Raw genomic sequence first — 25560 nt, 5'->3', positions numbered from 1 at the left:
GAAAAACAAGAAGTGCGGGTATCATGCTCCAGTAACTGACCTCTTCAGTGATGGCCATTCTACGCACATATCAAACACGTAGACCAGAGCAAAACATTTCTTTTCGATTTGTGCTGCCGATGGTTGTCATTTATCTTTACATACATTACAAGCTATTAAAGTAACCACCAGTTACTCCACTTATTTATCATCTACAGTAGTATTCCTTAATTTATTTTACATTCCTGAATACAATGAATGTGACTGCTATGATGTTTGACACCATATGTAAAGAGAGGAAGCAGATGTGATACAAATTGCGGTTGGAGCAGATAAGCATGATTCACACAGATTGTAGAGAACATTGCAGTTGCCGTTTTGTTTCAACTTAACTGCAGGAAGAATTGTGTAATATATACGATAAAGAAGTTTTCATAATGCTGACTTTGTCTTTTTTATGTGAAATGCCGGACATTCTCAAGAATTAATCCGTTACTCTTTAGTATGTTTCGTGGAATGGCTTGTTCCAAGAATGATGAAAATGAGAATACTTCTCAGCAGACACAACTAAGAAAAACTAATGTGGTTTGAAAAAGGGAATGAAGGGAAGCTTATAGTCAATAACAAGAGAGCAGTTGGACTAGAAAAACAAACCCAGAAGGCTGAGGGCACCACATGCCAAGTCAACCTTGAAAGAACTGCACAGACAAAGACCTTTGAATGCGTTGCCTGTTCTCCCCTCATACCAGTTAAAGGAGAAATATCATGCTCAATTCCACGTTCATGCTTGTATTTATGGTTTCTACTAGAACATGTTTACATGCTTTACTGTTAAAAAATCTAATTTTTTTTCCTCATACGGTCTTTCTAAATATACCTGTAGTCACCCTCTATCTTAAATTCTCCATATTAGCGCATCTACGGATTTCCTATCACTTTCACAGTATTAATATAGCGGTTAGAAAAGCCTAATAATAATAAAAAAGACATGAAAATCTCACTTTTTACAATGTGGGACTTTTAATGTCTTCCCGTACCTGCATGTGCATACTTCCACAGTCAAAGCCAAGACACCCAGTTGAGGTTAACTGTCGACTCTAAATTGTTTTGGTTGTGCAACTAGAGCCAATGGTACAACCACAACGCAAAAACTACAGGCAGTGGTCAGCCACAGATGGCTCAATGGCGCCTAAACTTGCTAATATGATTCTTCATAACTGCTTGTCGGATGATCCAATAGCTTCCAAAACCCCCTCCCACCACACCAATGTTAGATTAGAGGGGGACTGTGTGCAACCGTTTATTCATCTTTCACGTGGGAGAAGTCTAGAAGACTTACTGGACTGAAAACGTTACTGTTCAAATATTCCAGGCATCAATTATTTTTCCCTCCGCTACCTACACTGACAAGTGGAGATGACATAGTCATGGCTGCTGTCTTTGTATGCTAGTGCAGGGTCAGCGGAACAACTCTGGGCTGCGGAGAATCCCAGCAGAGGCATGATTACGGCTGATGAGTCAGTGTCAGCTAAGGAAGTAAAGGCTGCAAGTCTGCCCACATCCTTAACTCTCGGCTTGCAGAAGCAGCAGAGGAAGTACGCCCTCATAAGTGAGAGAAAGTGTGTGATAGAAAATTCCTCTGTGTTAAGTACTTTTTATTCTGTGACTTGCTTATATGCTTCATTCTATGTTTGACCTTACTACATGGTGCTGTACTGTAGCTCCCTTCAAAGGAAGTATCCGAAAGGGAGGGCTGCGCAATGTTTAGATTAGAGCAGTCGTAAACATTTAGTGTAGGGAGTATGTTAATTGTTTAGATTAGGAGAACAACAGATGTGTTAGTAAGAAACCCCCCCCCCCCCTTCTCTTTTGATGCTTTGACCCTTTAAAAGATGCATTCAGACTGCACACAAGACTCTCTCCATCCCACAGACAACACTGGCACTCTGTGTGATGATTGAGTCGTTTCTGCGCCGGGAATAAAAATTCGAAAGACAAATTTGCTTTGCTCAGGTTTCCTTATTTCAGTGTTATAGGACTCATTTGGTACTATTGTATAGTTTTCCACCACAAGTGTTTGATTAAAGACTTGATTTGATGCTGTAATACTAGCTTAAAGGAATTTGTCACCCACAAAATGACCGTTTGTATATCAGTTACTCACCTTGCGTTACCTTGAATTCTTAAACAAAACTTTTTTCTCACATGCCTCCATGGCAAACAGATCTTGATGAAGCCCAAGTGTATTGAAGTAAATTGGGCCTAAGTTTAATAACAGCAAAAACTATATTGAAACAACTCGTGTAGTATAATCCAAGTGCCTTTTATTGAATGTTCAGTACTTCCCAAATACATGCATCTTCAGTAAAACCTCATTGTTTTAAACACTTCTAAATAACCAGTCCAACGCTTGTGCAGGCGCTACTTGACCATGCAAATCCAGACAAGTTTGAAGTGTTTTCCATTCTCCGCAGAGGCATGCGAGACAAACAATGTTTTCTTCATGAATTCAAGGCAACACAGGATGAGTAATTGATCTACAAATGGTCATTTTGAGGGTAAATTATTCCTTAAGTGTTACACAGATTGATCTGCGCACCAAGTAGCTTCCATGAAAAAGATTGTATTGATGTGTAACGTTTTGAGCACCAGGCTCTTCCTCACACTGAAGTGGTCATTTAAGCACACGTATCTGAATACCCACGCAAGGATAATTCTTTTTGTACTGTAAATGATTTATATATTGTGTCATAGAGTTAATAAGTAAAAAGATTGTAGACCGTATGATTTGGTCGATTGGTCCAAATAAATAAAAAAAATATGCATGTGTGCCTTTTTTTTAAAGAATGTTGTGTTCAAAGAAGGAAGTGGCTTCTGTGAATTTGAGAAGTGAGCTGTGGTAACTTTTGGAGTTGAGTAAGATGTAAGAATGTAAACAGGTGAGGTGTACTGGTAAAAAATTGCTTAGTAGACAAAGCAATTGAGCAACATCGAAATGTTTTTGAGTCTTTCAGCAGAATTTGGCGAAAACATTTCCTCTAAACAATATTTGGCCTCCGCAAAATACATCTCTTGCCTATTTTCTAAACTTACTAATGTAAGTGTGTTGCCTGATTATATTAATAACCGTGGTGTAAAGTCTTAAGAGGGCAGCTGGTTAGTTTGCTGTTAAGTTGCTGATGGACTCTGTCTGACGCTCACTGTCACTTTTGCTCATTGTTTTTATGAGCAAGCCATATCTTAGTAGGTCACCAGAATTTCCTGCTGGATAAGATAATATATCATATAACTCTCAGCAGGATGAAATACAGAAATGATAACATTTATTATATGTATTACTTTGTTTAATGCTATTTAGACATTACCCTTGACTTTACACAACAGCTGATCCGTAGCAAATATAGAAATACACAGGATTATACTAAAAGTCTCTTTTTAGTCATTAAAATATATATATGATTAAATACAAATTAATTCTAACTATCATTCCAATTAAGAAGACCTCCTGTCTAAATTCCTCTGGCCATTTTAGCCACTCTAGTGAAACCATAGACTATATAAGAAGTGGATGTTGTCATTGTGACGTCACTCATTGGTTTGTGGACTACTGTTTTGAAGCCTTGAGTTCTTGGCCATCGCCATCTTGGATTATGGTCGTCGCCATCTTGACATTTTTGTAACCAATAAACGGAAGCGACTATATTTGGATGGCAGAGGAGTAACGTAGAGACGCCGTATATGACCTGTCAATTACAAGGTAGCCCCGCCTTATATCATACTCTGCTTTATAGTCTATTTTACTCAAAATGGGACCACAATTTACGAAATGAACATCATGCTGTACTAAAGACGACTTGAAACTAGCGATTGAGACCATAAAAAACATGCTAACAATATTTACTGAGGTAATAAGTCAAGTGAGAAGCAGAGTCATTTTCTCATAGACTTCCATACAATTGGACTTTTTTTCCAAGTTGCCAGTTGCCCCCTGCTGGTCAGTAGAGAGAATGCAAGTCAAAGACACTTCCGTATTGGCTTCACTCCTCAGAACTGGAGGTTTCCGCCTTAGTGAAACTCTTCCTATTTCAGAACAGACTGAAATCCTTGGCCATGCAAAAGAGAAAGCCATTGTCCAGAAGCCCGCGATAGAGTTTGTGTCCTATTAGATTCTGTTGTTTTTTTGTCTTGTTAATCACAGTCATAACAGACTCAGGGCTCTCTTCCTCTGCACCTCTACTAGTTTATTGGTTTCTACTACATCGGACTGTGACTGCTAATCGCTGAAGAAGAGTGGGTTTTCAAAGGTGGTTTATTAGTCAGGGATCGGTAAGCGATGAGCAAACTTCATCGTGCTAATATCTTATTTTGGGGCCTCTGGGGATTTTTGGGCAGCTACAAAAAGAGGATGATGGGAGGTAAATTGATCCCTCGTGTTATTTCATTCCTGAATGACTTTAACTTTAAATATTCTTTAGTGCCAAGTTTAATGTTCATTTAACAATGACAGGCAAGTATATTTTTTTTTACACATTTCAAGAGTACAAGCAATGAACAGCATCTAGTGAGCATAAGCATAACATGTAGCAATTATATACATTCAATCATAGATATAAAGACAAAATCAAACACCAGTCATTCCCACTGAGACATCCTAGAGCCTAAATTGTTCTGTTCCATGAGGTCAGATATTGCCAACTCCATTGAAACTCACACTTAGTGACGTATTGTTAAATAACTGAAGATATATTTACTATATACTATAGTAAAAAAACAAAGCTAAAACACTAATGAAGCATCCAAGTGTGATACATCAGTTTGGGATAGAGTACAGTACAGTGCATGTCCCGCTAGACTCTGCTACTTTATAAATCACAGAGTTATAATCGGCTCAGGGTTTTCTACTTCTACATTCTCTATCAGTTTATTGGTATCGACCACATCGGGCTGGGATCGTTCACTGTCGAAGTAGAGTGGATTGTCAAAGGTGGGTAAAGAACGAGGAGACTTCTTGTAGAGGAAGAATGCAACAACTATCAGCGTAGAAGTGATAGTGATGATCAGCACAACTATCAAACTCGTGTGGACGCGACTGCGAGGATCCTGACCTCCATGAGGTTCTGCACAAGCAAATAGATGTGGATCAGTCAAAACAATTTCAAATTAAATTTAGCTTTAAGTATCATTTATATTCCTTTTAATTACATTTCACTACATGTTTTCATTTGTATAAAAACTGTCAAGATTTCACTACATGTAACACTCACCATTTCAAATATCGTTATTGTTATTAAATAATTCAAATACTACTCAACTTAAGGAGATACAAAGGTGTAACTTACCAGGTTTTCCTGATTCTGAATCTATGACCATCACTGTTTAAAGAGAAGAGAAAAAGAAGGAAAAAGTGCTCAGAAAACAAATCTTTTTTAAGGAATACATTCAGCTTTAATTTCCCCTAGAGTGACGGCACTGACCCCCGTCACTCCCCAGCCTACGCATGAAATTCTTGTATTAATATTTCAGCACTATATACATAAAGTAACACTTAAAATAACAGAGTCACAAAAGGTAATCTGAGGCTGAATGTTGAGTTTATGGCCATTGATGGAGGATTACCTTTATTGTACTGATTTGTACAAACAGTACAAATCATAAAGTTGTAGGACAATAGGAAGTTTTTCTCTCTTCGTTTTATTAGGTTTTTAGGAAAATGGCCCTTTAATAGAGGCTTGAGTGTGGCTCCCTCTTACTTCAAAGGCTTTTTGAACAAGCTACATGTATGAGGAGAACTTATAAAAACACCTTATATTTAAACTCCATGGGAATGATAATCTTACCTTTGGGTGTTTTACAGATGTATGCCCTGTCGTGCCATCTGCGACCTGTCTTCCAAGTCCCATCTGAGGTTTCAATCTGTGCATAGTCATTATCAGGCTCATCTCCAGCCCAGTTAGTGTAGTCCAGGACTGTTTTATCCAACCACTTCCAGTTCCCTAGGGCCAAACAGAAACTTGATATAAAACTATTTTCACTTTGTTGTATATCTGTTTGATATAATTTTGTTTCTGTAATTTGCCCCACGTGTGCTGCAGAGGCCCTGTCAAGGTGCGGACGAAATGTAAACAAAAGGACAAAAAAATAATAGGGTAACATCTAATAAACACAATTTTAAAAAAAAGGGAATTTGAGCTAAAAGTATTTTCTCAAATTAATTATTTTCCCAATTTAGAATCAGAATCAGCTTTATTGGCCATGTATGCGTGTGCATACATGGAATTTGACTCCGGTTACACATTGCTTCTCATTGTACATACATACATAGAATATACAATAAACAAGAGAAGTATAAAAACAAGGACATTAAAGAGTTGGTTTGTTTCACTTTCATCAGCAGGAATGTTTAAAATATATTATTAACATCTGTGGGCATGTGGTGAAGAGAGAGGGAGTGTGTGTGTGTGTGTGTGTGTGTGTGTGTGTGTGTGTGTGTGTGTGTGTGTGTGTGTGTGTGTGACGGCGAATATGAAATGAGCTGTGACGTCATAGCTGTGAACGTAGCAGTGCAGTGTGTGTACAGTTTATTTGTGGGTGAATAAACTCCACAGGTCACCTTTTAAGTACAGTACAGAAAAGAGTGTAATCGTACCTCCATGAGTTTTGTACAGGCCAATCCAGAAAGAGCTGTGGCTGTCTTGAAATATTTCCACATTGCTTTTGATGAATTCTTGCTCAGTAGGATCTTCAATGCTAGCCAGGATTCCACCTTCACAACAAAAAAAGTCTGATTGTAACAATTACTAACCACTTATTACTAGTTTCTGTTTATTCCACCATACACTTGATTTACTCTAGATCTAAAAGTGTCTCTTACCATGCCTGACACAGCTGCTAGCTGAATCTGCCCATTCAATTTCATCGGTTATAAACACGTAGCAATGACCCCTAAAAGGCAGCCAGACATAACTCTGGCGGTACTCCTCATTCGTGTCTTGAGGGCAGATCCCTGGAAAGATGCTTGATTCTGTTGGTGGCACATCTGTGAGTGACAGAGACAGTGATGAGGGGATCAACTACTCACTAATTATTCAATGCATTGAACTTAAAACCTCAAACTGTTGTTGTAGTAACTCGCTCTGATCCATATCCTGGATCAATTAATTAACAGTATTGCATCTGAGGGAATTGACATTTTTCACAAAGTCAGTGCTCATGAATTTATTTTATAGAAGAGTGTGGAAATCACAAACTCTCATCAAGGTGGTTATAAAGTTGAAAAAAACAAAACACATTTTTCACTAATGGAGTGTGCATGGGCGATGTCCACTTTTTTTTGATAAACTGAAGGATGAAGTATTTATTCATGGCTTGAGAGAAATCATCTCCCACTTTAAAATATAATTAGATTATCTGAAAGCTGCATTTTCACAAAGCTGAAAACAGAAAGTGGACAAGTTTCGGAATACGATTGTTAGACTGTATACTGTTGTAATATAACTTCTATGCATCAGTGTAAGCATTGAATGCAGTGCTTCTTAACAAAAGATGTGCCATCTTTGATTTTAGATAAATTGTATTCACTCACCTGCGATCCATCAAAGTATGTTTTCTTTGTAATACTTGATGTAGGGTTTTGAAAAGCCAATATATCAGCTGATATGAGTTTATTCCAGATATATAGGCAACTGATAAATATCAAGGAATTGCTGTACAGAATTGCTAAACTAGGTTTGAGGTAATTTAGAAACTGTGAACCAGTTTGTCCATCAGATGGCACTGACAAATTTAATTTGATAAAAATAAAAAGTTACTCTTAGTATTTAGTCACAATCCTTTAAAATAACTGATTCAAGGAATTCCTGATTATTGTTTATGTTAAAAGAAATCATCACCAGATTATTTAAGGTCTAAAATATTGATAACAGTAACAGTTGGGCTATAGTTTAGTCATATAGAACATGAACATGTTATCTATTACTGCAGTCATGGATCACAGCTAGGTTAACAAGCTAATATTTAACACACCGTATGCTAAAGACGTAAGCAAAATAAACTATATTACAGCATTTACAGTAAGACCACTTAAACCATCAGAAGTTGACACTCGGCATGACTCATGCATTGTGGATTGTATTCATTTGCATTGCCTGCTAATGACCGTACCTGTAGACTGCTTGCAAACACTGTTCATGGTCCGATTGCAGAAAGCAGTCTTCCACTTTCCATCCACATCCAGGTACACACAAGGTCGGTCTTGGCTTGGTTCACCTACAGCCCAGCTGGTAGACGTCAAGTGCCAGCCATCAACATACCTAAAATAACCGCTTATCTGAAAGCAAGAATGGATAAAATCAACATTTTAATTCAACATGCATTGTATATGGCTTTTTAAAATATCTCCCTTTGCCAAATAGATTGAACAAATTGAAACATTTTTACAAGACATCACAGAGTAGATCGTTAGCTGTCTTGTGAGGCTTCTATGTCATTTGTCATGGATAAAAACTAATCATTTGTAGTAAATTAGTCATTAGTAATTGTTGAATAGTGTCTGACTGAAGGATTAACAAAAATTCCCTGGAACTAGCCGTTAATTGCTTTTTTTTTGTGCTCCAGTACAGTACTTTCAGTTGGTTGCAGCCTGCACCTGTTTGTTCAGTCCAATCCAAAGAGGAGCTTTGAGATTCATAGCCAGCAGCTCAACGTAGGCTTGCGTCCACTCATTTCGTAGGCTAGCCAGTTTGGCGTTATCACCTTCACAGTGTTTCTTGGCATCATCCCAGGTCAGATTTTTAGTCACAAGCTTGATACTGTCATTTCCCAGAGTTACATAGATGTTAGTAAGTGCTGGCTCTGGTTGAGGCTGCCACCTTATGTCTGTTGAGAGGAGAGATACATATAATTTAAAAAAATATATATACTGTGTATATATATATTTTATTACATTTTTACAGACAACTTTATTGACACAGGAACTACAGGTTAAAATGATTGCTTTCAATTTTCCAAAACCATGTTTACTCTACTACATGGAATGCAAACTGAGGTTTGGGCAGTATGGAGCTGTTCTGTAATGTAATACATTCTATATTGATTGATTTATTATTTTTTGCCTCAGATAATTTCTTAAAGAAAGAATGAACTCACTAATATCTCGATGACAGACAAATCCATTGGTGTCATTGCAGGTCTTAATGAGCCATTTACCGGTGCCAAAGGAAGGACTGCTGTTCAGCACAACACATTCGTCCTGGTGAAGGACATAGGGAGGGGTTAGAATTTAAAAATCTTTTCAATGGGACATCAAAACTGCTGACTGGCTTAAACTTGCAGTGGTCTTAAGTGTTTGAGTAAGTGAGTGAATGAGTGAATGAATGATTGATTGATTGATTGATTAGCCTGATGATTTCCTTAACTCTTTGATGTTTGCTAGCAAGGGACTTTAGTCTGCTCTGTCATGACAAAAACTAAAAAGGAGTTATATTTTACTTTAAAATCAGTCTTGGATATGTTACCTCATCCCATCTTTGATAAAAGGACCCTTGACGACGTCGATTTGGCTAAAGAGCAGAAACAAGAGAAACAAACATTTTTATTTCTATCAACCAAGACTCAACACTAAGCTAAGATTGGGTGTACTTACAGAATAGCCCCAGTTGGTGTATTTCCTTGCTTTCCCATCAGTCCAGTAAAATCCATCTTGTTTAAAAGCACTTAAACCAATCCACATGTCTGTATTTGCTGTTTCAGCCATTTTGGTGGTCAAAAATGCTGAAATTAAATGTAGAAATTAAGTAATTTTCATCTTTATTTTCACGTAGTTTTGGCAAAATCTCCAAAGTAATATTTACAAATGATTAATTTAAAGTAAGTTCATCATTTTTCCAAAGATATTTTTGCTGTTGTTTTCAAGGTCAAGAATGAACTGTCCCACTCGATTTACACTGTACACACGATTATATATGATTATGATCATTGTTGAAAATATATACAAAAACAGTAGGACAAACCTTGCACACGCCTTGTGGGAATTGAGGCCAAATTGCCTCCCATGGAAATGCACTTTTTCATTGCTTCCTCCCAGATGGTCGGCTGGCTATTAATGATACTGTAACACTACAAATGAGAAATGAAATCGTGATTTTTCACTCTACAACCAAACACTAGGCTTCTTTCATTAAGCTTTGATGCCATCTGATCTGATTAAAAAAAATATCTGTGTACTTATTTCTCTACCAAACTCTGTATTTATAGTTCCTCCGTTGTTGTAGCCCTAAAACCATTGACACCTACTTATAGTTATGCATCAGGAATGCATTGTTGCATAAAAGCTTGTTGATAAAAGCCATATTTAGTTTTTTCTTCTGATAATGTTACCTACATTTTTTTTCTCTTTTGAGCAATTTGTAATGTTCCAGTAAAAGGCATTTCACATCTTTAGTCTTTTCTTCACTCACTCTTTGTGCTCATTGTTGTATATTTTTATTTTTAAATAAACCTAAAGAAAAACACATAAATTAGTAGTAATTAAAGTAAAATTCTGAAAACCAAATGTAAATGTATTCCAACACACTCGCATGTATCTTCCTACATATGTGAATTAATCTTATGTGAAATGGTGTTTCACATTTGATATATTATGTATCTTTATTTCCATAACTTTATATATAAAGTATTTTTAAGGTTATATCCATTATATTTCAAAGATGCATCTACTCGGTGTTGAAGATAACAATAAGTATAATTCAATAATAGAAATACAAAGTAACTGGATGATGGGACCCAGTAACTAGCCCTATGTATATAGGATTGCCCAAAGGATAGCAAAGCCCAATAACTGACAGATAACTGACAAGCCTGTTTCTGCACCACCAATAACACCAATAGTTGCAACAACTGCTTAAATAAGGGCATGTTATATGTGAAAAAAAGGACAAGTCGTGTGGCATACTGTAAATCTGAAAGCTGATTATTTTACCACTCAGATATAGAAAAACAGTTTTGTAAGTCACACCTGGACAAATTCATTCAGTCCTAAATGCTCTTTAATGAGAGCCAATGTCAACTTGTTGATCAGAGTAAATGGTCAAGAACTGACATTTTAGAAGTGGTCGAGAAGATCGAAACTAACAGTTGCCAGTGATTTCTAACCTTTGTGTCAAATTTGGTCCACCTGAGTGGGCAGCCACCTGTAGGAGGAACTGTGGGGGCTGCAGTGGTGTTGACAGGTGCTGAGTTACTTCGTTTACAAATGAACTGGTGGTCTTGGCCACAATTACAAGTACGCCAGAAGCCTGTAAGTACAGTGGAGATACAATTAATAACTTTTCAGCATATTGTGAGTAGCATATTCATCTTATCCAGAACGTCTTATCTAGGGTTAATACTTTGTTTAATTTGTCATTCGGCATTTTGCAATTACTCACCCATGTAGTAAGTCATAGTAACACAGTTCTCATTAAAAGCATTAGAATCTGGTTGATTTTCATCCCATCTTCGTAACCCCACTGGGGAACCATCCATCCACCTTAAAGCACAGTTTGAATTATGACGTATAATCGTGCAAACAATATTTGCTTCACATTAGAAACAATTATTTGTCCAACTTGTTGCCATTCTGCAGTAATGGTAAATAAGCAGAGGACAAATTAAATATAGAGGTGACAATAAATGTAGGTTAAAAAAAACAACACTAAAAATCAGGAAAATTGCTTAGAAAATCAAGATGAAGTTTAAATGTCAGTACCAGTAATACTTACAAATAATAAAATACTGATAAACAATAACTTAAAATAAAACAAAAAGCGGGATCATTTTTAGATATAGACATCTTAAAAGTAGTGCAAAATGACATGCATACTGTAACCAATGATTCACTGTATTCAATTGTATGGCATTCATTGATACTCACCATAATGAGCCATCAAGATCCACTGACAAACCTATATAATATGACCCATAGCTTCTTGAAATCTGTGGACACACACACATGAACACACACGCTTTTAGACCTACTTCTTTCAAAATAGAAGTTGAATTGTTGTTTAGCAAACCAAGGAAAATAAACACCTACCTGCTTCCATAAGAAGACATTTTCATCTTTACTGTTGAGAGATACCAAGTCACCATGCCTCTGCTGACAGAAGTGACGAGCATTCTCCATGGGCATTGTGTTTCTGTTAATAAAGTACTGATTCCCTCTCCACACAATCCAACCATCTGAAGTGGTGTTATAGGCTGCAAATGTTTGAGAAACATATTGACATTTTGTGTTTTACTTTGAAGTGTCTTTCTGTTATAGTAAATCTTTTACAGCTTAATGTCTGTCAAATGAAAGGTTACACATCATCAAAGTGAATGATTTTTAATGGTACTCGCTAGAAGTTGTAATATTACTGATGCCAAGTGGTCTGGTCAAGTGGACCAATAATATCCTGTATGTAAATTACCTGATGAATGGAAAAGTGTTTTTGAATGCTCATAGTTTCACTGTTTTTGCCTGTGTTGCCTGAGATTTCTAATTTAATTGTTTTCAATTTAATAAACTGTTAATGACTCTTTAAAACACATCTTTGTTCGTATTTCACTTAGATTTGTTAAATTCTGATTTAACAAAACATCTGAAACAGTCAATTATAAGACTATCGTGATCGCTTTGATATCTGCTCATTATTATAGTAATCTCAACTCAGGGACATTTTAAATGACTACTCAAAAATGTGACATGTGAAGTTATACCCGGTCTAACTAGACATCGCCAGTTTCCCAATATGCTGTCATTTTATGTTTTCACCACCCTGTGTGTGTGTGTGTGTGTGTGTGTGTGTGTGTGTGTGTGTGTGTGTGTGTGTGTGTGTGTGTGTGTGTGTGTGTGTGTGTGTGTGTGTGTGTGTGTGTTAGTTAACTTACCTACTGCAGTATTATTTGGAGGTAGTTTTGGAGTCACTCCTGTAAGGCCACAAACAAGTGTCAATTTCATGTAGAGAGAACACAAACATATCGGCCACTCTCCCCACTCTGTCCTCTACTTTGAGTCGAATCTCGTACTGTGGGATAATGTAAACGAGTAAGGGGAGCATGGCAGTACCATGGGCGTTGGTTTGACCACTCACGCTATGAGTTACTATGAATAACAGTATCTAGCAAATTACTTGCCAAAGTGAGCAAAATGAGTTTGCATTGATAAATATACAAGACTGTTTTCATTAGTTTCATTATCAGTATTTGATAACCTGACCTTATTTGCTTTTTAAGTTTGTACAGGTGTACATTGTATAAAACATACCAATGGTTAACGTGCTGACTTTAAGCAAGGAGGTTCACATCTGTATTACTGTATATGGACAGTGTGGGATTTGTAGTTATTTTTATACATAATCCCTCAAATTTACAACAATGCAGCAGGAAAATGATCTTAAATGTATAGAATGTCAATATTGACCTGCAAACATATATACTTGACTGGCAAAGTCATATAACCAACCATAAAATGTTATGTTGACTTGACCTATTACTTTCTACGAGTCATTGAGAGACTATGTATGAATAATAGGGCTACTGTGCACTCCTTCCTTGTGTTGTATAAAGAGGTGCATCAGTTTGGTCTCCTTAATACTGTGGTCTATTTAATCCTATTGGATATAAGGCTGGGCAATATAACCTAAAAATAAAATCAGATTTTTTTCAATCAATTCCGATTTTTTTTCTTAAGAGCAAACTAGTCCGACAGATGACAAAGGATCGATTACATACATTATTACCTTCACCAAACTTTTTAGAAAAAATGAATAAAATATGCCTTAAAAAGAAAATATTGCATCCCTGACAAAAAAAACCTTTTGTAAATAAGATTAAACATATGTTATTGAGAACTTGTGTGTTTCCCATGAACAATGGAAGCTCAGGGAAGCGGTTGCAGTTCTGTACCATAAATAGTGAAAGTGAAAATGTATCAATTTATCGCACAGCTCTATTGGACGATTAACCATTGTGAAAGTTGGCTCATTTTGCTTGATTGTCCTGAGTTAATGAATTTGTAAATGTGCTGCATCTACTGTTAGCACGCTTCTTTTTGTCTTTTATTGAAAAGACAAAATTCCATCTTGCCTGGTTTTAATATCTGAACTGGTTACTGGACAGATAAAGCAAAGATAAATCAATCATACAAGTCACAACAACTCTTCACCCCTACTTTTGGAGATGTGTTTGTGATAAAGATGTGTCTTGTGGGCAGTTTTGCAGTATGGAGGAAGACAATCAAAGGCATGAAATATCATACATGTCCAAGTCAGTTTTTCCTGGATGAACGTTAAAAATATTTTTTCTTCGGAAGAAGTACACATTTTTTTTCAACTGTACCTGCACGGATCTGACACAGCCAGTCGTTGTAACTCTCACAGTGCACATCGTTCCAGGACCCGCCCTCATCCCAGTTATATGTTCTGAATTCAGTACAAGATTCTTCATTGTTATGATTGTTTGGCTCTCCTTCTTGCCAGTGCTGATAGTTTACCTTTGAACAGAAAGAAACAACAAACAATATTGCATGTTACATATGTTTATATAGAAGCACAAAAATATAGGATTGAATGATTTGGGATCAGATTAGTTGTAAAAAGTAGAGCGCAGTTAACTAACCGCGGATCCATCACTCCATGCATAACCAGTGCTCGTGTCAGGAATATGAAGTCCAATCCAGCCTCTTCCATGTCTGCAGTAGACAAAATTGTATAAATGATTCATCAGTGTAACTTATTTTAGCACGCTGTTGCCCTGTAGAGGCAGGACGTAACTGAAATGAGAAATAGATTAAAGAAGTACTCAAGTTAGGTCTCAATAGTAGAGTAAATATTTTATTCTATTCATCTTACTTTTATGTATTCACTGTGAGTATGAAACTTAAATTATTAAATTAATTTTGCTTTTCTGTAATCCAATTGTGTGCCTCTGTATGCCAGTATTTGTGATTTGTAATAGTCTTACATACAGGGGGATATTTTACTATATACTGGTTTTGTTTTCAACTGGTATCTGGTTCTGCAACTTTAAGTTAAAGTTGTAATTAACCGGCTCATACCGTCCCACACGTAGCTCGGCATCGCTGTGGATGCTGAGCAGGTCTCCTCCAATGGCCCTGCAGTAATCCCTGGCCTCATACCAGGTCTTCTCATCTGCCCGAGGCCCTGTGAAGAACTTGAACATAACGGTGAACGTCGGATTAAAGTAGACCAGATATGTACAGCAGTAGAGTAGATTACTTGAATAGACTTTTATTTATTTTGTCCAGATTTGTATAGCATGTGAGAAACTGACTTATTTCTAATCATACAATAAAAAAAAATTCTGGCCATTTGGGAGAAGCAGAAACAAGCTGTAAACAGAACACTGACATATTATTTACCTTTTGAATTAAACTTGTTTTGATTATGTACACATCCAGCAGTTATGGATCAACTTTATCATTCATTTGACATGAGGCAGGTTCCAGTCTACCAGGCGACGTCTAATATTTGCTCTATTGTAACTCTGTATTGGTCTCTACCATCTTCTTTTAGCTGCTAACACTTCCACTATGCTCACTAGCTAGTCAATAACTATGTGTGTTTGCTGTTTGCTGCTGGACGTAGCACAAGTTAAATAAGTTAAATAATGTTATATTTACAAAATAAAGACAAAATATGTAGATATAACAGCATATATACAGTATGTTATGGTGATTGTGACAGGACACTGGTTTTGTTTAGTTGGTATTTGCAGGTAACATGTTTGATTGTGTTTAGCTGAGGTTAATCTCTGAATGTACCTTCGTGCAGATGTTTCTTGTTCCTACTCGAATCCAGCCCTCCTCGCACTTGGTAGGGGTTTGAGTCGGTGGTGCAACGGTTAAAACTGCCCCCTCTGCCAGGTGTTTGCAGATGTATTTCTCCTTGTTGGTGCAAGGCAGCAGATCCCAGAGTCCGGCCAAAATCCCAGTTGTCATGGCAACGCAGCCCTGTTGGTTACCTTGAGTTGTTGAAGATAAAAAATAGTGAAGTGTAAGTGATGTAGCTACTGTTTGTGCCCTCTATTTTAAAGATGGAATTGCATCTCTCTCTCCATACCTGGCATTTCAGCGTTCCAGTGAGTAAACCTCACTGAATCTGTGTTGGTCCACACAAATTGATCAATGTTCTTCTGATTCGAGAGGCCTAACCAGAAGTGTTTCTCTGATCTCAACCCCACCAAGCTGATAAGGAAGGCATTGTCCACCCTGGAAATATTTACAATAGATTGTCTCATCCTGTGAAACACTCGTACAATGTATAGTACTTCCACACACAGTTATATCATGGCTAATAAAAAACATGAGGTGTTGTTACCCATTTGAAACATCAGCTAAGTAGGAATCTGAGCTCTTGCAGTCATCTTTAGCTTCATCAAACGTCTTCGTCTCTGCTCCCATAAAGTAGCAGTAGGAGCCATGTCTTTTCCACCCCTGTAGGAAGTCGAGCACTGATTAGAACTGAATAGTTTTAAAATGCAACATATCCATTTTGTTCATAAAAGACATTTATCTGCAGTGCGTGATGTAGATGCTTAGCTGATGTCCAGCTGAACGTGATATTGAACCAGTTAATTTCAGGGTTATAATAGTGCACTTTGATTAGCCAGATGTGTTTGGAGATCATATACTTTTTTTTTTATAGATTATACATATACTCACAAATTTGCAGCCTATATCCAAATCTACTTCTTCTCCGGTGCTTTCAGTGGCACTCTGCTTCATACAGATAAAGCCAAGTTTCTCACTACACAAGCGATCGGCCCAGTTCCCATTCTGCAAGAAGAAAACATTTACATACTTGTTGATTGAATGTACTGGACAGGTGGACTAGATATACTTAAATTCATAATGCTTTCCGCTTTGTAAATATTTGGGTTAAAAAACAACAACTATGGGACTAGTAATAGAAAAGAAAAGAAAAAAGTAAAACTTGTCCACAGACCACTGATTTGTACTTGGACTGTTTTATACCTAGTGTTTTCGTGCCATCCAGTATCTTTTATTTTCTATCTAATTTCCCTGAACCGGACACAAACGGTGATAAATAGCTGTGAGTTTTTATGAGTAATCTAACATCTTGTAAATGTATTTTTTATACCTACAATTTGAAAATAAGAAAAGAAATCTCTGAATCCGACAAAAGATCTTAATTTGATTATTCGCTCAAGTTAAAATTGAATCTGCGCATGCAAGCGTAAGGCAGTTCAGTATTTGTTGCACAAATCAAAAGGGGCTTTTCTAAAAAACAAAAACCGGATACAACCAGGATGTTAGTTGGCCCTATATATGATGTATTCAGATAGACATGAATGATATAAGAATATTAAGCTATATGTGCACCATTATATCACATGTTGCTCCTTACCTCTCCTCTGATGAGAACACAGTCATCTGCATCAGTGGAGACAGTAGGTTTCCCAAACTCCCAGCTGGTGAAGCTGACAGTGGAGTGGTCACTCCAGTCAAACAGCCCCTCTGTCGTTATGTCATTCAGTCCAATCCAAAGCTCGTCAGTGGATGCTGCAGACATGGTCAGGGAGGAATGTGCCTCATGTCAACCCGTGGCTAAAATTTTGCAATGTTAATAAAGATCTACATTGTGAAATGAATGGAGCTATTGGTACCATGTGAACATTGGTAAACATGGCTTGTAAACATTGAATCTGCCAATAAGTATTGTCTAAATTATACTTCATGGAGAAATATTGAATGAGTATAGCTTGTGTATTAGTTCATTCAATATACTGCATTTTACCATCTTCCATATATATATTTACTTCTGTAAATTCCGTAAAAAGACAAAAAAAACATCAAACATAGAGTGTAATTAATTAATTTCCAATTTTGAGATTGGTTCATGATATGGTTTGTTTGGAAAAGTAAGTAACCTCATTAATACATAACTAATAAAGTCCCCATACATCTTACTTTATTTCTTAGACTTGCAGTTGTGAAAAACACAATTTTTGATGTTCACAGTTTAAAGTCTCAGTGCGCATGGTTCCTCCCTTCCTATTCTGACTTGTTGAGCTCTTTGGATTGTCACATTTAATGTAAAAAAAGATTTACGTTTTAAAATCAGTCTACAGCAGAAATACACAGAAAGTTGGACTGTCTTCCTGTCTATTGTCATCACGTACCGTATCCAAGTTGCGAGACGACAAAGCTTTGGTCCTCCACATTGCGGATGTTCACTAAGTCCCCGCCCTCTTTGCGGCACTCTTTCCGAGCATCAGACCATGTTTGAAGAGTACGATGAAGGTGAAAGCAGTGGCCATTGTAGGGAATCCAAGGGGGTGAACAAAAACCCTGCTCAACTGATGAAGAAAAGAACAAAAGATAAATGGGATTTATTCACTGATGTCACGCGGTCACATAGAGAAACAATACAGTAGCCAGAGGAGGGTAGAATACAATAGAGTAGAATATGTTTCTGTACTTTGGGGAGGAGATGGCGGGGCCCCGTCTTTGTAGCATATGTAGCCCTGTTTCTTGACGCAGGATGAGCTTTGCCAGGTTTGCTCTCCAGCTAAGTCAAGAAATGCACAGTTGTGCCCCGGATTAGGAGTTGGATTTCCTAAAACAAGAGGATGATGATTTAAATTGAGATTCCTTCTTTACTATTGCAGATTCACATACACTATGCCCTTGAGAGTTTTCACATCAGCTATAACACTTGCATGTTTCGATAATGTAAAATCTTTTGTTGGATTTGTAGTTTCACTGCATTTACTTTCACTTAACTGGATAAACTGACTAAGATAACCTGGTATCTACAATAAAATCCTTAGATATTATAAGGCATAACATCTCAGTGAATTGAATGCAATGCATACAATGACCCTGAATTAAAAGGACAATTGATAGGATCTAGAGCTATCGCAAGACATAAAAGGTAGAATTACACAGATGGAAATACTAATTATAATTGATGAAAAGAAAAATGTTGTTTATATGGGTTTGCCTTGTTAAAAAAGTGTACACCTGCATTAACTGATGTTTGGTCACATGGGGGCAGCAGCAACAAGTAATAAACACAACACTGACATATCGCCTTATAGTTTAAGACTTCGCAAACTTATTTACACACACAGCAGATACTAAGCAACATTATCATTCTTTTTGGGCCGTGTTTGTGTCCACCCGATGAAGGTAAGTCAAATATTAACTCTCTATTCTAAACCTTTTTACTGGAGTGAAGACTTACCTGTACTCCATCTCAGATAACGGAAGGGCTTACTATCAGACCACTGCCAGCCATGTTGTGGGTCCAGCATCAGCCCAATCCAAAGTTTTTGTTTCCCTGATCCCAATAGCGCTGTGTTTATTTGTGTTTGTGTGGTTGAGAGGGACAAAAAAGGAAAGGGACAGAGTAAAGAAATTGTTCCTCTTTTCCACATTGTTCCTGTTTTTCATTGCTTTAAAACAAGTCAGCAAAAAGACAGAATTAACTGCACAAAGAAATAATACAAAGCACACAAAAACACACAAGGGAAATTTCACAAGATGAACCATGAAATACCGTTACTGATACCGGTTTGGTCCATGGGTGCAAAAAGTAACAGTAGTAGTCATTTCATCGATCATTTCCTGTTTTTAAACTAAAACAGAGCTACAACCCTTGTCTATTATCCATTGAATAATGCAATTTCAGTTGACCCAAATGTAAATGGACTAAATTCAAAATGTTATATAGGAAACATGTCAAATTATATTTTACAACAAATCTTAACTTTGTAAACATTTTTAAGATTTGTTTTTATTGTTTCTTACGTATCAAATGGACTGCATCTTTATCATATTGTTTTCTTTCTTAGGATGGATGCATTAAACATCAGTTTAAATAGCAATTCATACAGATTATGCATATAGAATATAACATAATAATTCATATTTTTTTATTTATTTATATCAACACATTTAACTCATGCAATTTTAACAATATCTATATAAAGTAACCCCTCTATGTTGGGTCAGTTTCAGTACCAGCAAACATCCACCAGGTGACATCTTACCTGAGACAAAAGCCTGCTGGTGAGGATCTGTGACGCTGAGCAGGGCGGCACTCTGCTGTCTGCAGCTGGCTTCAGCCTGGGACCACGTCAGAACTGACTGTGTGTTGAGCTGGTAATACGCTCCTGTTACTGGGTTCTTCGCCCAGTGGTCTGTGGCTGTGCATCAATACAGCGAAATAGAAAACTAAATTATTTAGTCATTTAAACAACAGTGTACTACTGTATCCTAAAATTCTGCTCTTATGTTGCATGCTTTGTGTTAATAGTCATCAAAGACGTTGACTAAACTAATGGACAACAACTTGTAGTATAATCTAATGTGTGCTCTAAAACAGAATTAATCTTCCTGAAGATGCATGTATTGCTGGCATGTGGGATTCAACCCTTAAATTCAGTACTCACAAGAAGTCGGGCAGTATCCCCACTGCTCATGTTCAAATTTTGTATTAACCGCACACCAAGAGCGCTTTGTTGAGGAGTCGTACGTTGTGCATTCTCCAAACCACCGGTCTTTGTACAGGAAGGGAAACTTGCAGATCTTACCAAACGCGTTTCCTTCAATGGTATAAAGCTCTAAAAAAAAGGACAAAAGAGGTTGATCACTTTAAATTGTTTTAAATTGTCGCAAATGAATGATTCTGCAAAGATATATTGTTTTGCCAATTGTTTTTAGGGCAGACCTAAACCATTTTTTTTTCTTCATCATCTTTTCTTCACTACTGATTGACTTTAGACGTGCACAACCAAACTCCAGTCAGGAGGAACTTGATGCATCATTCTACTTGATCATACGTCACCTGACACTGAGAGTCAGGTGTTCGATAAATCACAGTACAATCATGCATATTTGCTCATGTATTGTGTAGTTCAGTTTTAATACTGTACCTCTGTATGTTCTCGAACAGGCGCCGCTGGATGTCCCTGTGATTGTGAGCTCGTTATTCGGCCCGACAGTTTTGGAGAGGGTGATTGATTCATCAGGTTTGACTTCGATGTAGAGCTGTGTGTCTTTGAGAGCAAGCATTGTCACATTCTTGCATACCCATTTTTGAAGCTCACTGTTGTCGTCACAATCGTAGAGGCTTACTTCACTCCCCACACTTTTGCCCTGAGCTCCAAGGCACTTTTTGTTTGAGGTCACAAAAAGACGATTGCCGGTTGTCCAGCGCATGTCAAGACAGCGGGTGGATTTTCTCAGCAAACATAAACCAGTGGCTTTGCTAGTGATTGAGAATGGAGAATCTGAAAAAAAGTAAAAAAAGTCTGTTTAAATTATGTTCCATAATATTGTATTCTGTGCATATGGTCCTCTCACAAGCATTGTCAGAAAGCATATATAGAGATAGATATGTATGTGTGTATATATATATATATATATATATATATATATATATATATATATATATATATATATATATATATATATATATATATATATATATATATATATATATATATGTTTATATGAGACATCTAATTTCAAATGTACTTTTTTTCATTCATTTTATTTTCAACTGGAGCTCCTCTCTTTTCAAAACTGTGACAGACTAGAGATGTACTCAGAGCATCCTTCAAACCTAGTCTGTTGCTGTAGTGGTGTCAGCTCTTTGTTAAGCCCAAATGTACAATTTTAAATGCAATTTTTATAAGACATCAACGCATAATTATAATTTACAAAATATTATAAAATACTTTTGATTTCAGTCCTGTAGTGAAGTCAATGAGAATCTAAATAACTTCCAATACAACAAATATTCAGTAAAACTAATGTATGAAGATAGCTGATCTTTGCATCAGTACCATGAGATATTAGACACATAAATGTATACATACACACAAGAAAGCTTTAGTGCATACTGTACCATTTATTGTTGAACATGTTGGGATGAAGAGCACAAAGGCTGCAAGAGTTATCCTCTGGGTGAGCATTCTTCTGATAAGTCTCAGAGCAGGAGACATTGTCCACGCACTGCAAGCAGAGGACTTATGAGCCTGAACATGAAAAGGAGGGAATCTTAATACCCCTGACACTGTCTTTTTTTTTTTCTTCTTCTTCTCATTGACAAAGTGTCATGTTTCAGATTGGCACATTTCAGCATTTTGTTATTGGTAAAAAGGGGGTTGGGATACAAAAACATACTCTCACACAAACACACACACACACACACACACACACACACACACACACACACACACACACACACACACACACACACTGTTTTGCTTGCATAGATGTCACACCCCCGAAATGGCAAAAAAGCCACATCCACTTCCTTCATGCTAAACATGACTCATGAGTCTATGGTCCAGTGCAGCATCCACACTCATGGACTTTGGGTCACATTCCCGATATCTACTGCGAGTGTCTGCACATTGACACTGCAAAGAGACAACTTTTCAGTGCATTCTAATGTAAACATGTGGATGACATGGATATTCTGAAACGATAAAGAAAGATAATTAACATTGAAAGAGTCACATTTTCAGGCTTATAGCAGGAAGCACTGCGTCTAATTCACTGTTCAGTGATGTCATGTTTATGTGCTTCACTAATGTGAAAAACAAACCCACCATTGTATTAGCGGCACGAAGCGTGGATCAATGTATCAGTCTGTTACTTCATGATTATGTATTTGATATTCTTAAGACTGGTGAGCCATTGTATCTGTTCTATGAAAGTTATTATTTTTTGTCATACACAATAATAGTGGGAGACGTGAGAAGAAAATAACTTCCCAATCAGAGTTCAGTATGTCAATTTTTTCAACTCAAACGCAATCTTCAGACTTTTGAGAGATTAAAAACTGACACTTTGAATCCACTCCTTGCTGCTAAAGTCTTAGTTTGCCCGAACAGCCCCTCAACCTCTTAGTAACACCCAAGCAACCACTTTATTCTACTTTGTAACCATAGACATTTTTTGTAACACCTCACTGTTACTGTTCCTTCAAATTTACCAGCAGGAATGCTCTACTCTTTGTGCTCTACTCTTTCCTGTGTAGCATGATTGGACTATAGGCTACAACTGCAACTGCAATCGGTTGTGCAACCCAGTGTTGCAGAAGACAATAAATGATCCTTGAACTATCCCAAACACCTTAGCAACCATTGTGCAGCCACTGTTTTAAAAATTGCAAAGCAACTGCCCTGTAAAAAAATAAGCAATAAGCTAGTGAGTTTTGCTCTTCGACCTTGCATGCTTGCATGAAAAGGTGGTTAAAAGTCACAAATATGCTGAGAGCTGATGAAGAGAAAATGTTGTGCATCCTGAGTGTAGCAACACAATATCCTGTTTGCGGGCAGAGGCATTCAGATGTTGAGGTTGGTTCTCCAACTCTGCCTTTACATCTATCATAGCATTTTGTATTTTCACTTCCTCTTTGGATATTCTCCTTTTTGGCGCGGAGGGCTGTGCTGAAATATGAACTTTTGTGACTGCAGTGATTGTTTTTATGAAGCCTGTAAGTAGGACTAGTGCAGTTTTATACTGCTGTAGTTTCTTAGTAACTTTGTCCCACATTATTCCGGCAAATCTCTATCTCCAAATATGTTAAGGGTAATAAATGGTAAAGATAAAAAGATGATGTGCTTTTGTATGTTTTCTTTGATGCCATCAACCTGCCAGGGCCTGCAGATGAAAATTAGCCTGTTAAATCTGGCACATGTACATGATGGCTCATGTTAATTCATGGGCATTAGCCCTTCTTAAATTAAATGAACATAAGTTTTGACAAAAAGTGGACTGCTCTGCAGTCTCCCCCTTCAGGACGTCACATATAACCAGCTCGCCCTTTCACTGCTACTTTCAGAGTGCTGCAAGCTCACTATTGGAGCATGCCATGAGATGGACACTTAAAACCAACAATAGACCCCCCAGGGAACCCAATTCCAACCCAAACCAAAAACTGATAAACACAAAGGGAAAAACTACTAGACTATAGCTCTGTTCCCCCAAAGGTAAAACAACACTGATCTACTTTGTAACAATAAAGGCTGTGCGGCAAGTAAACAAAATAACATGTGCACCAAGAGCATTGTAATTAATAAATAGACTTATAACAAATTTAACAGAGCTTCTAGTGGCTGAATCCAAATGAAAATGACACTGTAAAAAAAAATTAAATAAAAGTTAACAAGCTGCTGTTTGATTCTTAGCTGATAAAGATCTAACGTCATACCTGCCGTTTCCATTCATCCCGGTTTTCCCGCCTCCACCAATATAAACTTGCACACTGTTTACTTTGATCCTATATGAGTAATCTTAATTTGTGGGCGTGTACCTTGTGGCTTTCCCCCTCTCGCACATTAAATGAGTTATCACTGGCCACTTTCTCCTCTCCACCTTTCAGTCCACAAACACAAACCTTGGCTCAGGCATTTTGATAATGTGCCGTTTGTGAGATGATGTTTCATTGACCGGTTGCCTGCACACCTTACAGGTGTGACCTGAGACCTTTTAAGATGAGTAGGTTTACAGCCCCTGTAGAGGAAAGAGGAAGAGGATGTTAATGAGGGTATTGGATGGATAGAAAAAGTAGCAACCATTGTTGTTAGTTTTGTGCTCCAGAAGCTTTATGAACACATTTAACTAAATGTTACATTATACTATTAACAAGCTCTTTAACAGTTAAGCTGCAATCATAGTGGTTTTGTGGTCTATTTTATGAGTTTTGACCTCAGTCATGTTATTGATCTCTGCTACCTAGAGTTGTTTGACTGTTGATTAACAATAGCTCTTTCTCATTGAAACTAGAACATTGAGTATCTCATATTCCTGGTATTTTGATATCCCAGTTGGAAAGTCAGATAAGATTCAGTAAAGCTTGCCCACCTTCATGCTAATATTGCTTGTGCCAAATTCATCAAATACTTTTAGTTAATGGTATTTGTTTTACATTACATTACATTACAGTCATTTAGCAGACGCTTTTATCCAAAGCGACTTACAATAAGTGCATTCAACATTGGTAATCAAAAGAACTACTAGTCACCAGAAGTCAAAAGTACATTTCCTTTTCCAAACAAGCATCTAAGAGCATGAAGCAGAGCATAACTCAGAGCCAAAGTACAGTGTAGAAACAAGAAAAACAGTTAGTGCTATAAGTAATACGAATACAATAAGTGCAACAAGCTAGTATGAATACAATAAGTGCTAAGTGGAAGGCTCAGGGTAGCACTTCCTGAAAAGGTGGGTTTTCAGCCTGCGCCAAAAGATGGGCAGCGACTCTGCTGTCCTGACGTCAGTGGGAAGTTCATTCCACCACTGTGGGGCCAGGATGTAATGTACATGTGTATGGCTTGTTTTAGGTCAAAGTTCACCCATATTAATATTTACCAAAACAGAAATGTCACTGCTGAGTAACAGTTGTGAGAAATGCAATGAGGATCATAAAGACAAGCGACGGAAATGTAATGCAGTTCACTGAGAACACTGGACTTTAAGCTTTAAGGGTTTACAGATAAGGAATCACAGCCTTAGCTCAATTGTTGTAATAAAAGTTGCTCTCCAGTAAAACAGTCACAAAC

General features: G+C 37.2%; 1 protein-coding gene across 1 annotated transcript; it reads right to left on the bottom strand.

The window, feature by feature from the left end:
• Positions 1-4444: 4444 nt before the first annotated feature.
• On the bottom strand, positions 4445-21995 carry mrc1b (mannose receptor, C type 1b). The gene is made up of 31 exons (XM_068737628.1): positions 21897-21995; positions 20920-21276; positions 20437-20607; positions 20035-20190; positions 19227-19337; positions 18459-18596; positions 18160-18336; positions 17385-17539; positions 16679-16792; positions 16335-16450; positions 16077-16225; positions 15779-15978; positions 15053-15168; positions 14614-14686; positions 14335-14488; positions 12886-12924; positions 12050-12213; positions 11888-11949; positions 11403-11503; positions 11128-11270; positions 9987-10092; positions 9620-9747; positions 9492-9536; positions 9124-9226; positions 8624-8853; positions 8140-8305; positions 6851-7015; positions 6626-6742; positions 5817-5972; positions 5319-5351; positions 4445-5096 (listed from the first exon to the last, which is right to left on the bottom strand). Exons 1-31 carry the CDS (start codon positions 21991-21993, stop codon positions 4849-4851), a joined length of 4290 nt encoding a protein of 1429 aa, XP_068593729.1. The 5' UTR covers positions 21994-21995; the 3' UTR covers positions 4445-4848.
• Positions 21996-25560: the final 3565 nt, after the last annotated feature.

This window comes from Cebidichthys violaceus, unplaced genomic scaffold, assembly GCF_023349555.1.
Source record: "Cebidichthys violaceus isolate CVI_PGR_0920_01 unplaced genomic scaffold, fCebVio1.0.p SCAF_8, whole genome shotgun sequence".
Lineage (NCBI taxonomy): Eukaryota > Metazoa > Chordata > Actinopteri > Perciformes > Stichaeidae > Cebidichthys > Cebidichthys violaceus.
This window is presented reverse-complemented; position numbering and strand designations above follow the sequence as displayed.

Coding starts and splice junctions, on each gene's coding strand:
- mrc1b (XM_068737628.1), bottom strand. CDS start 21,993: ATGTCTCCTGCTCTGAGACTTATCAGAAGAATGCTCACCCAGAGGATA. Junction 18,337..18,458: donor CCCGCCATCTCCTCCCCAAA/GTACAGAAACAT, acceptor TTTCTTCATCAG/TTGAGCAGGGTTTTTGTTCA. Junction 9,227..9,491: donor TTTATCAAAGATGGGATGAG/GTAACATATCCA, acceptor GTCCTTCACCAG/GACGAATGTGTTGTGCTGAA.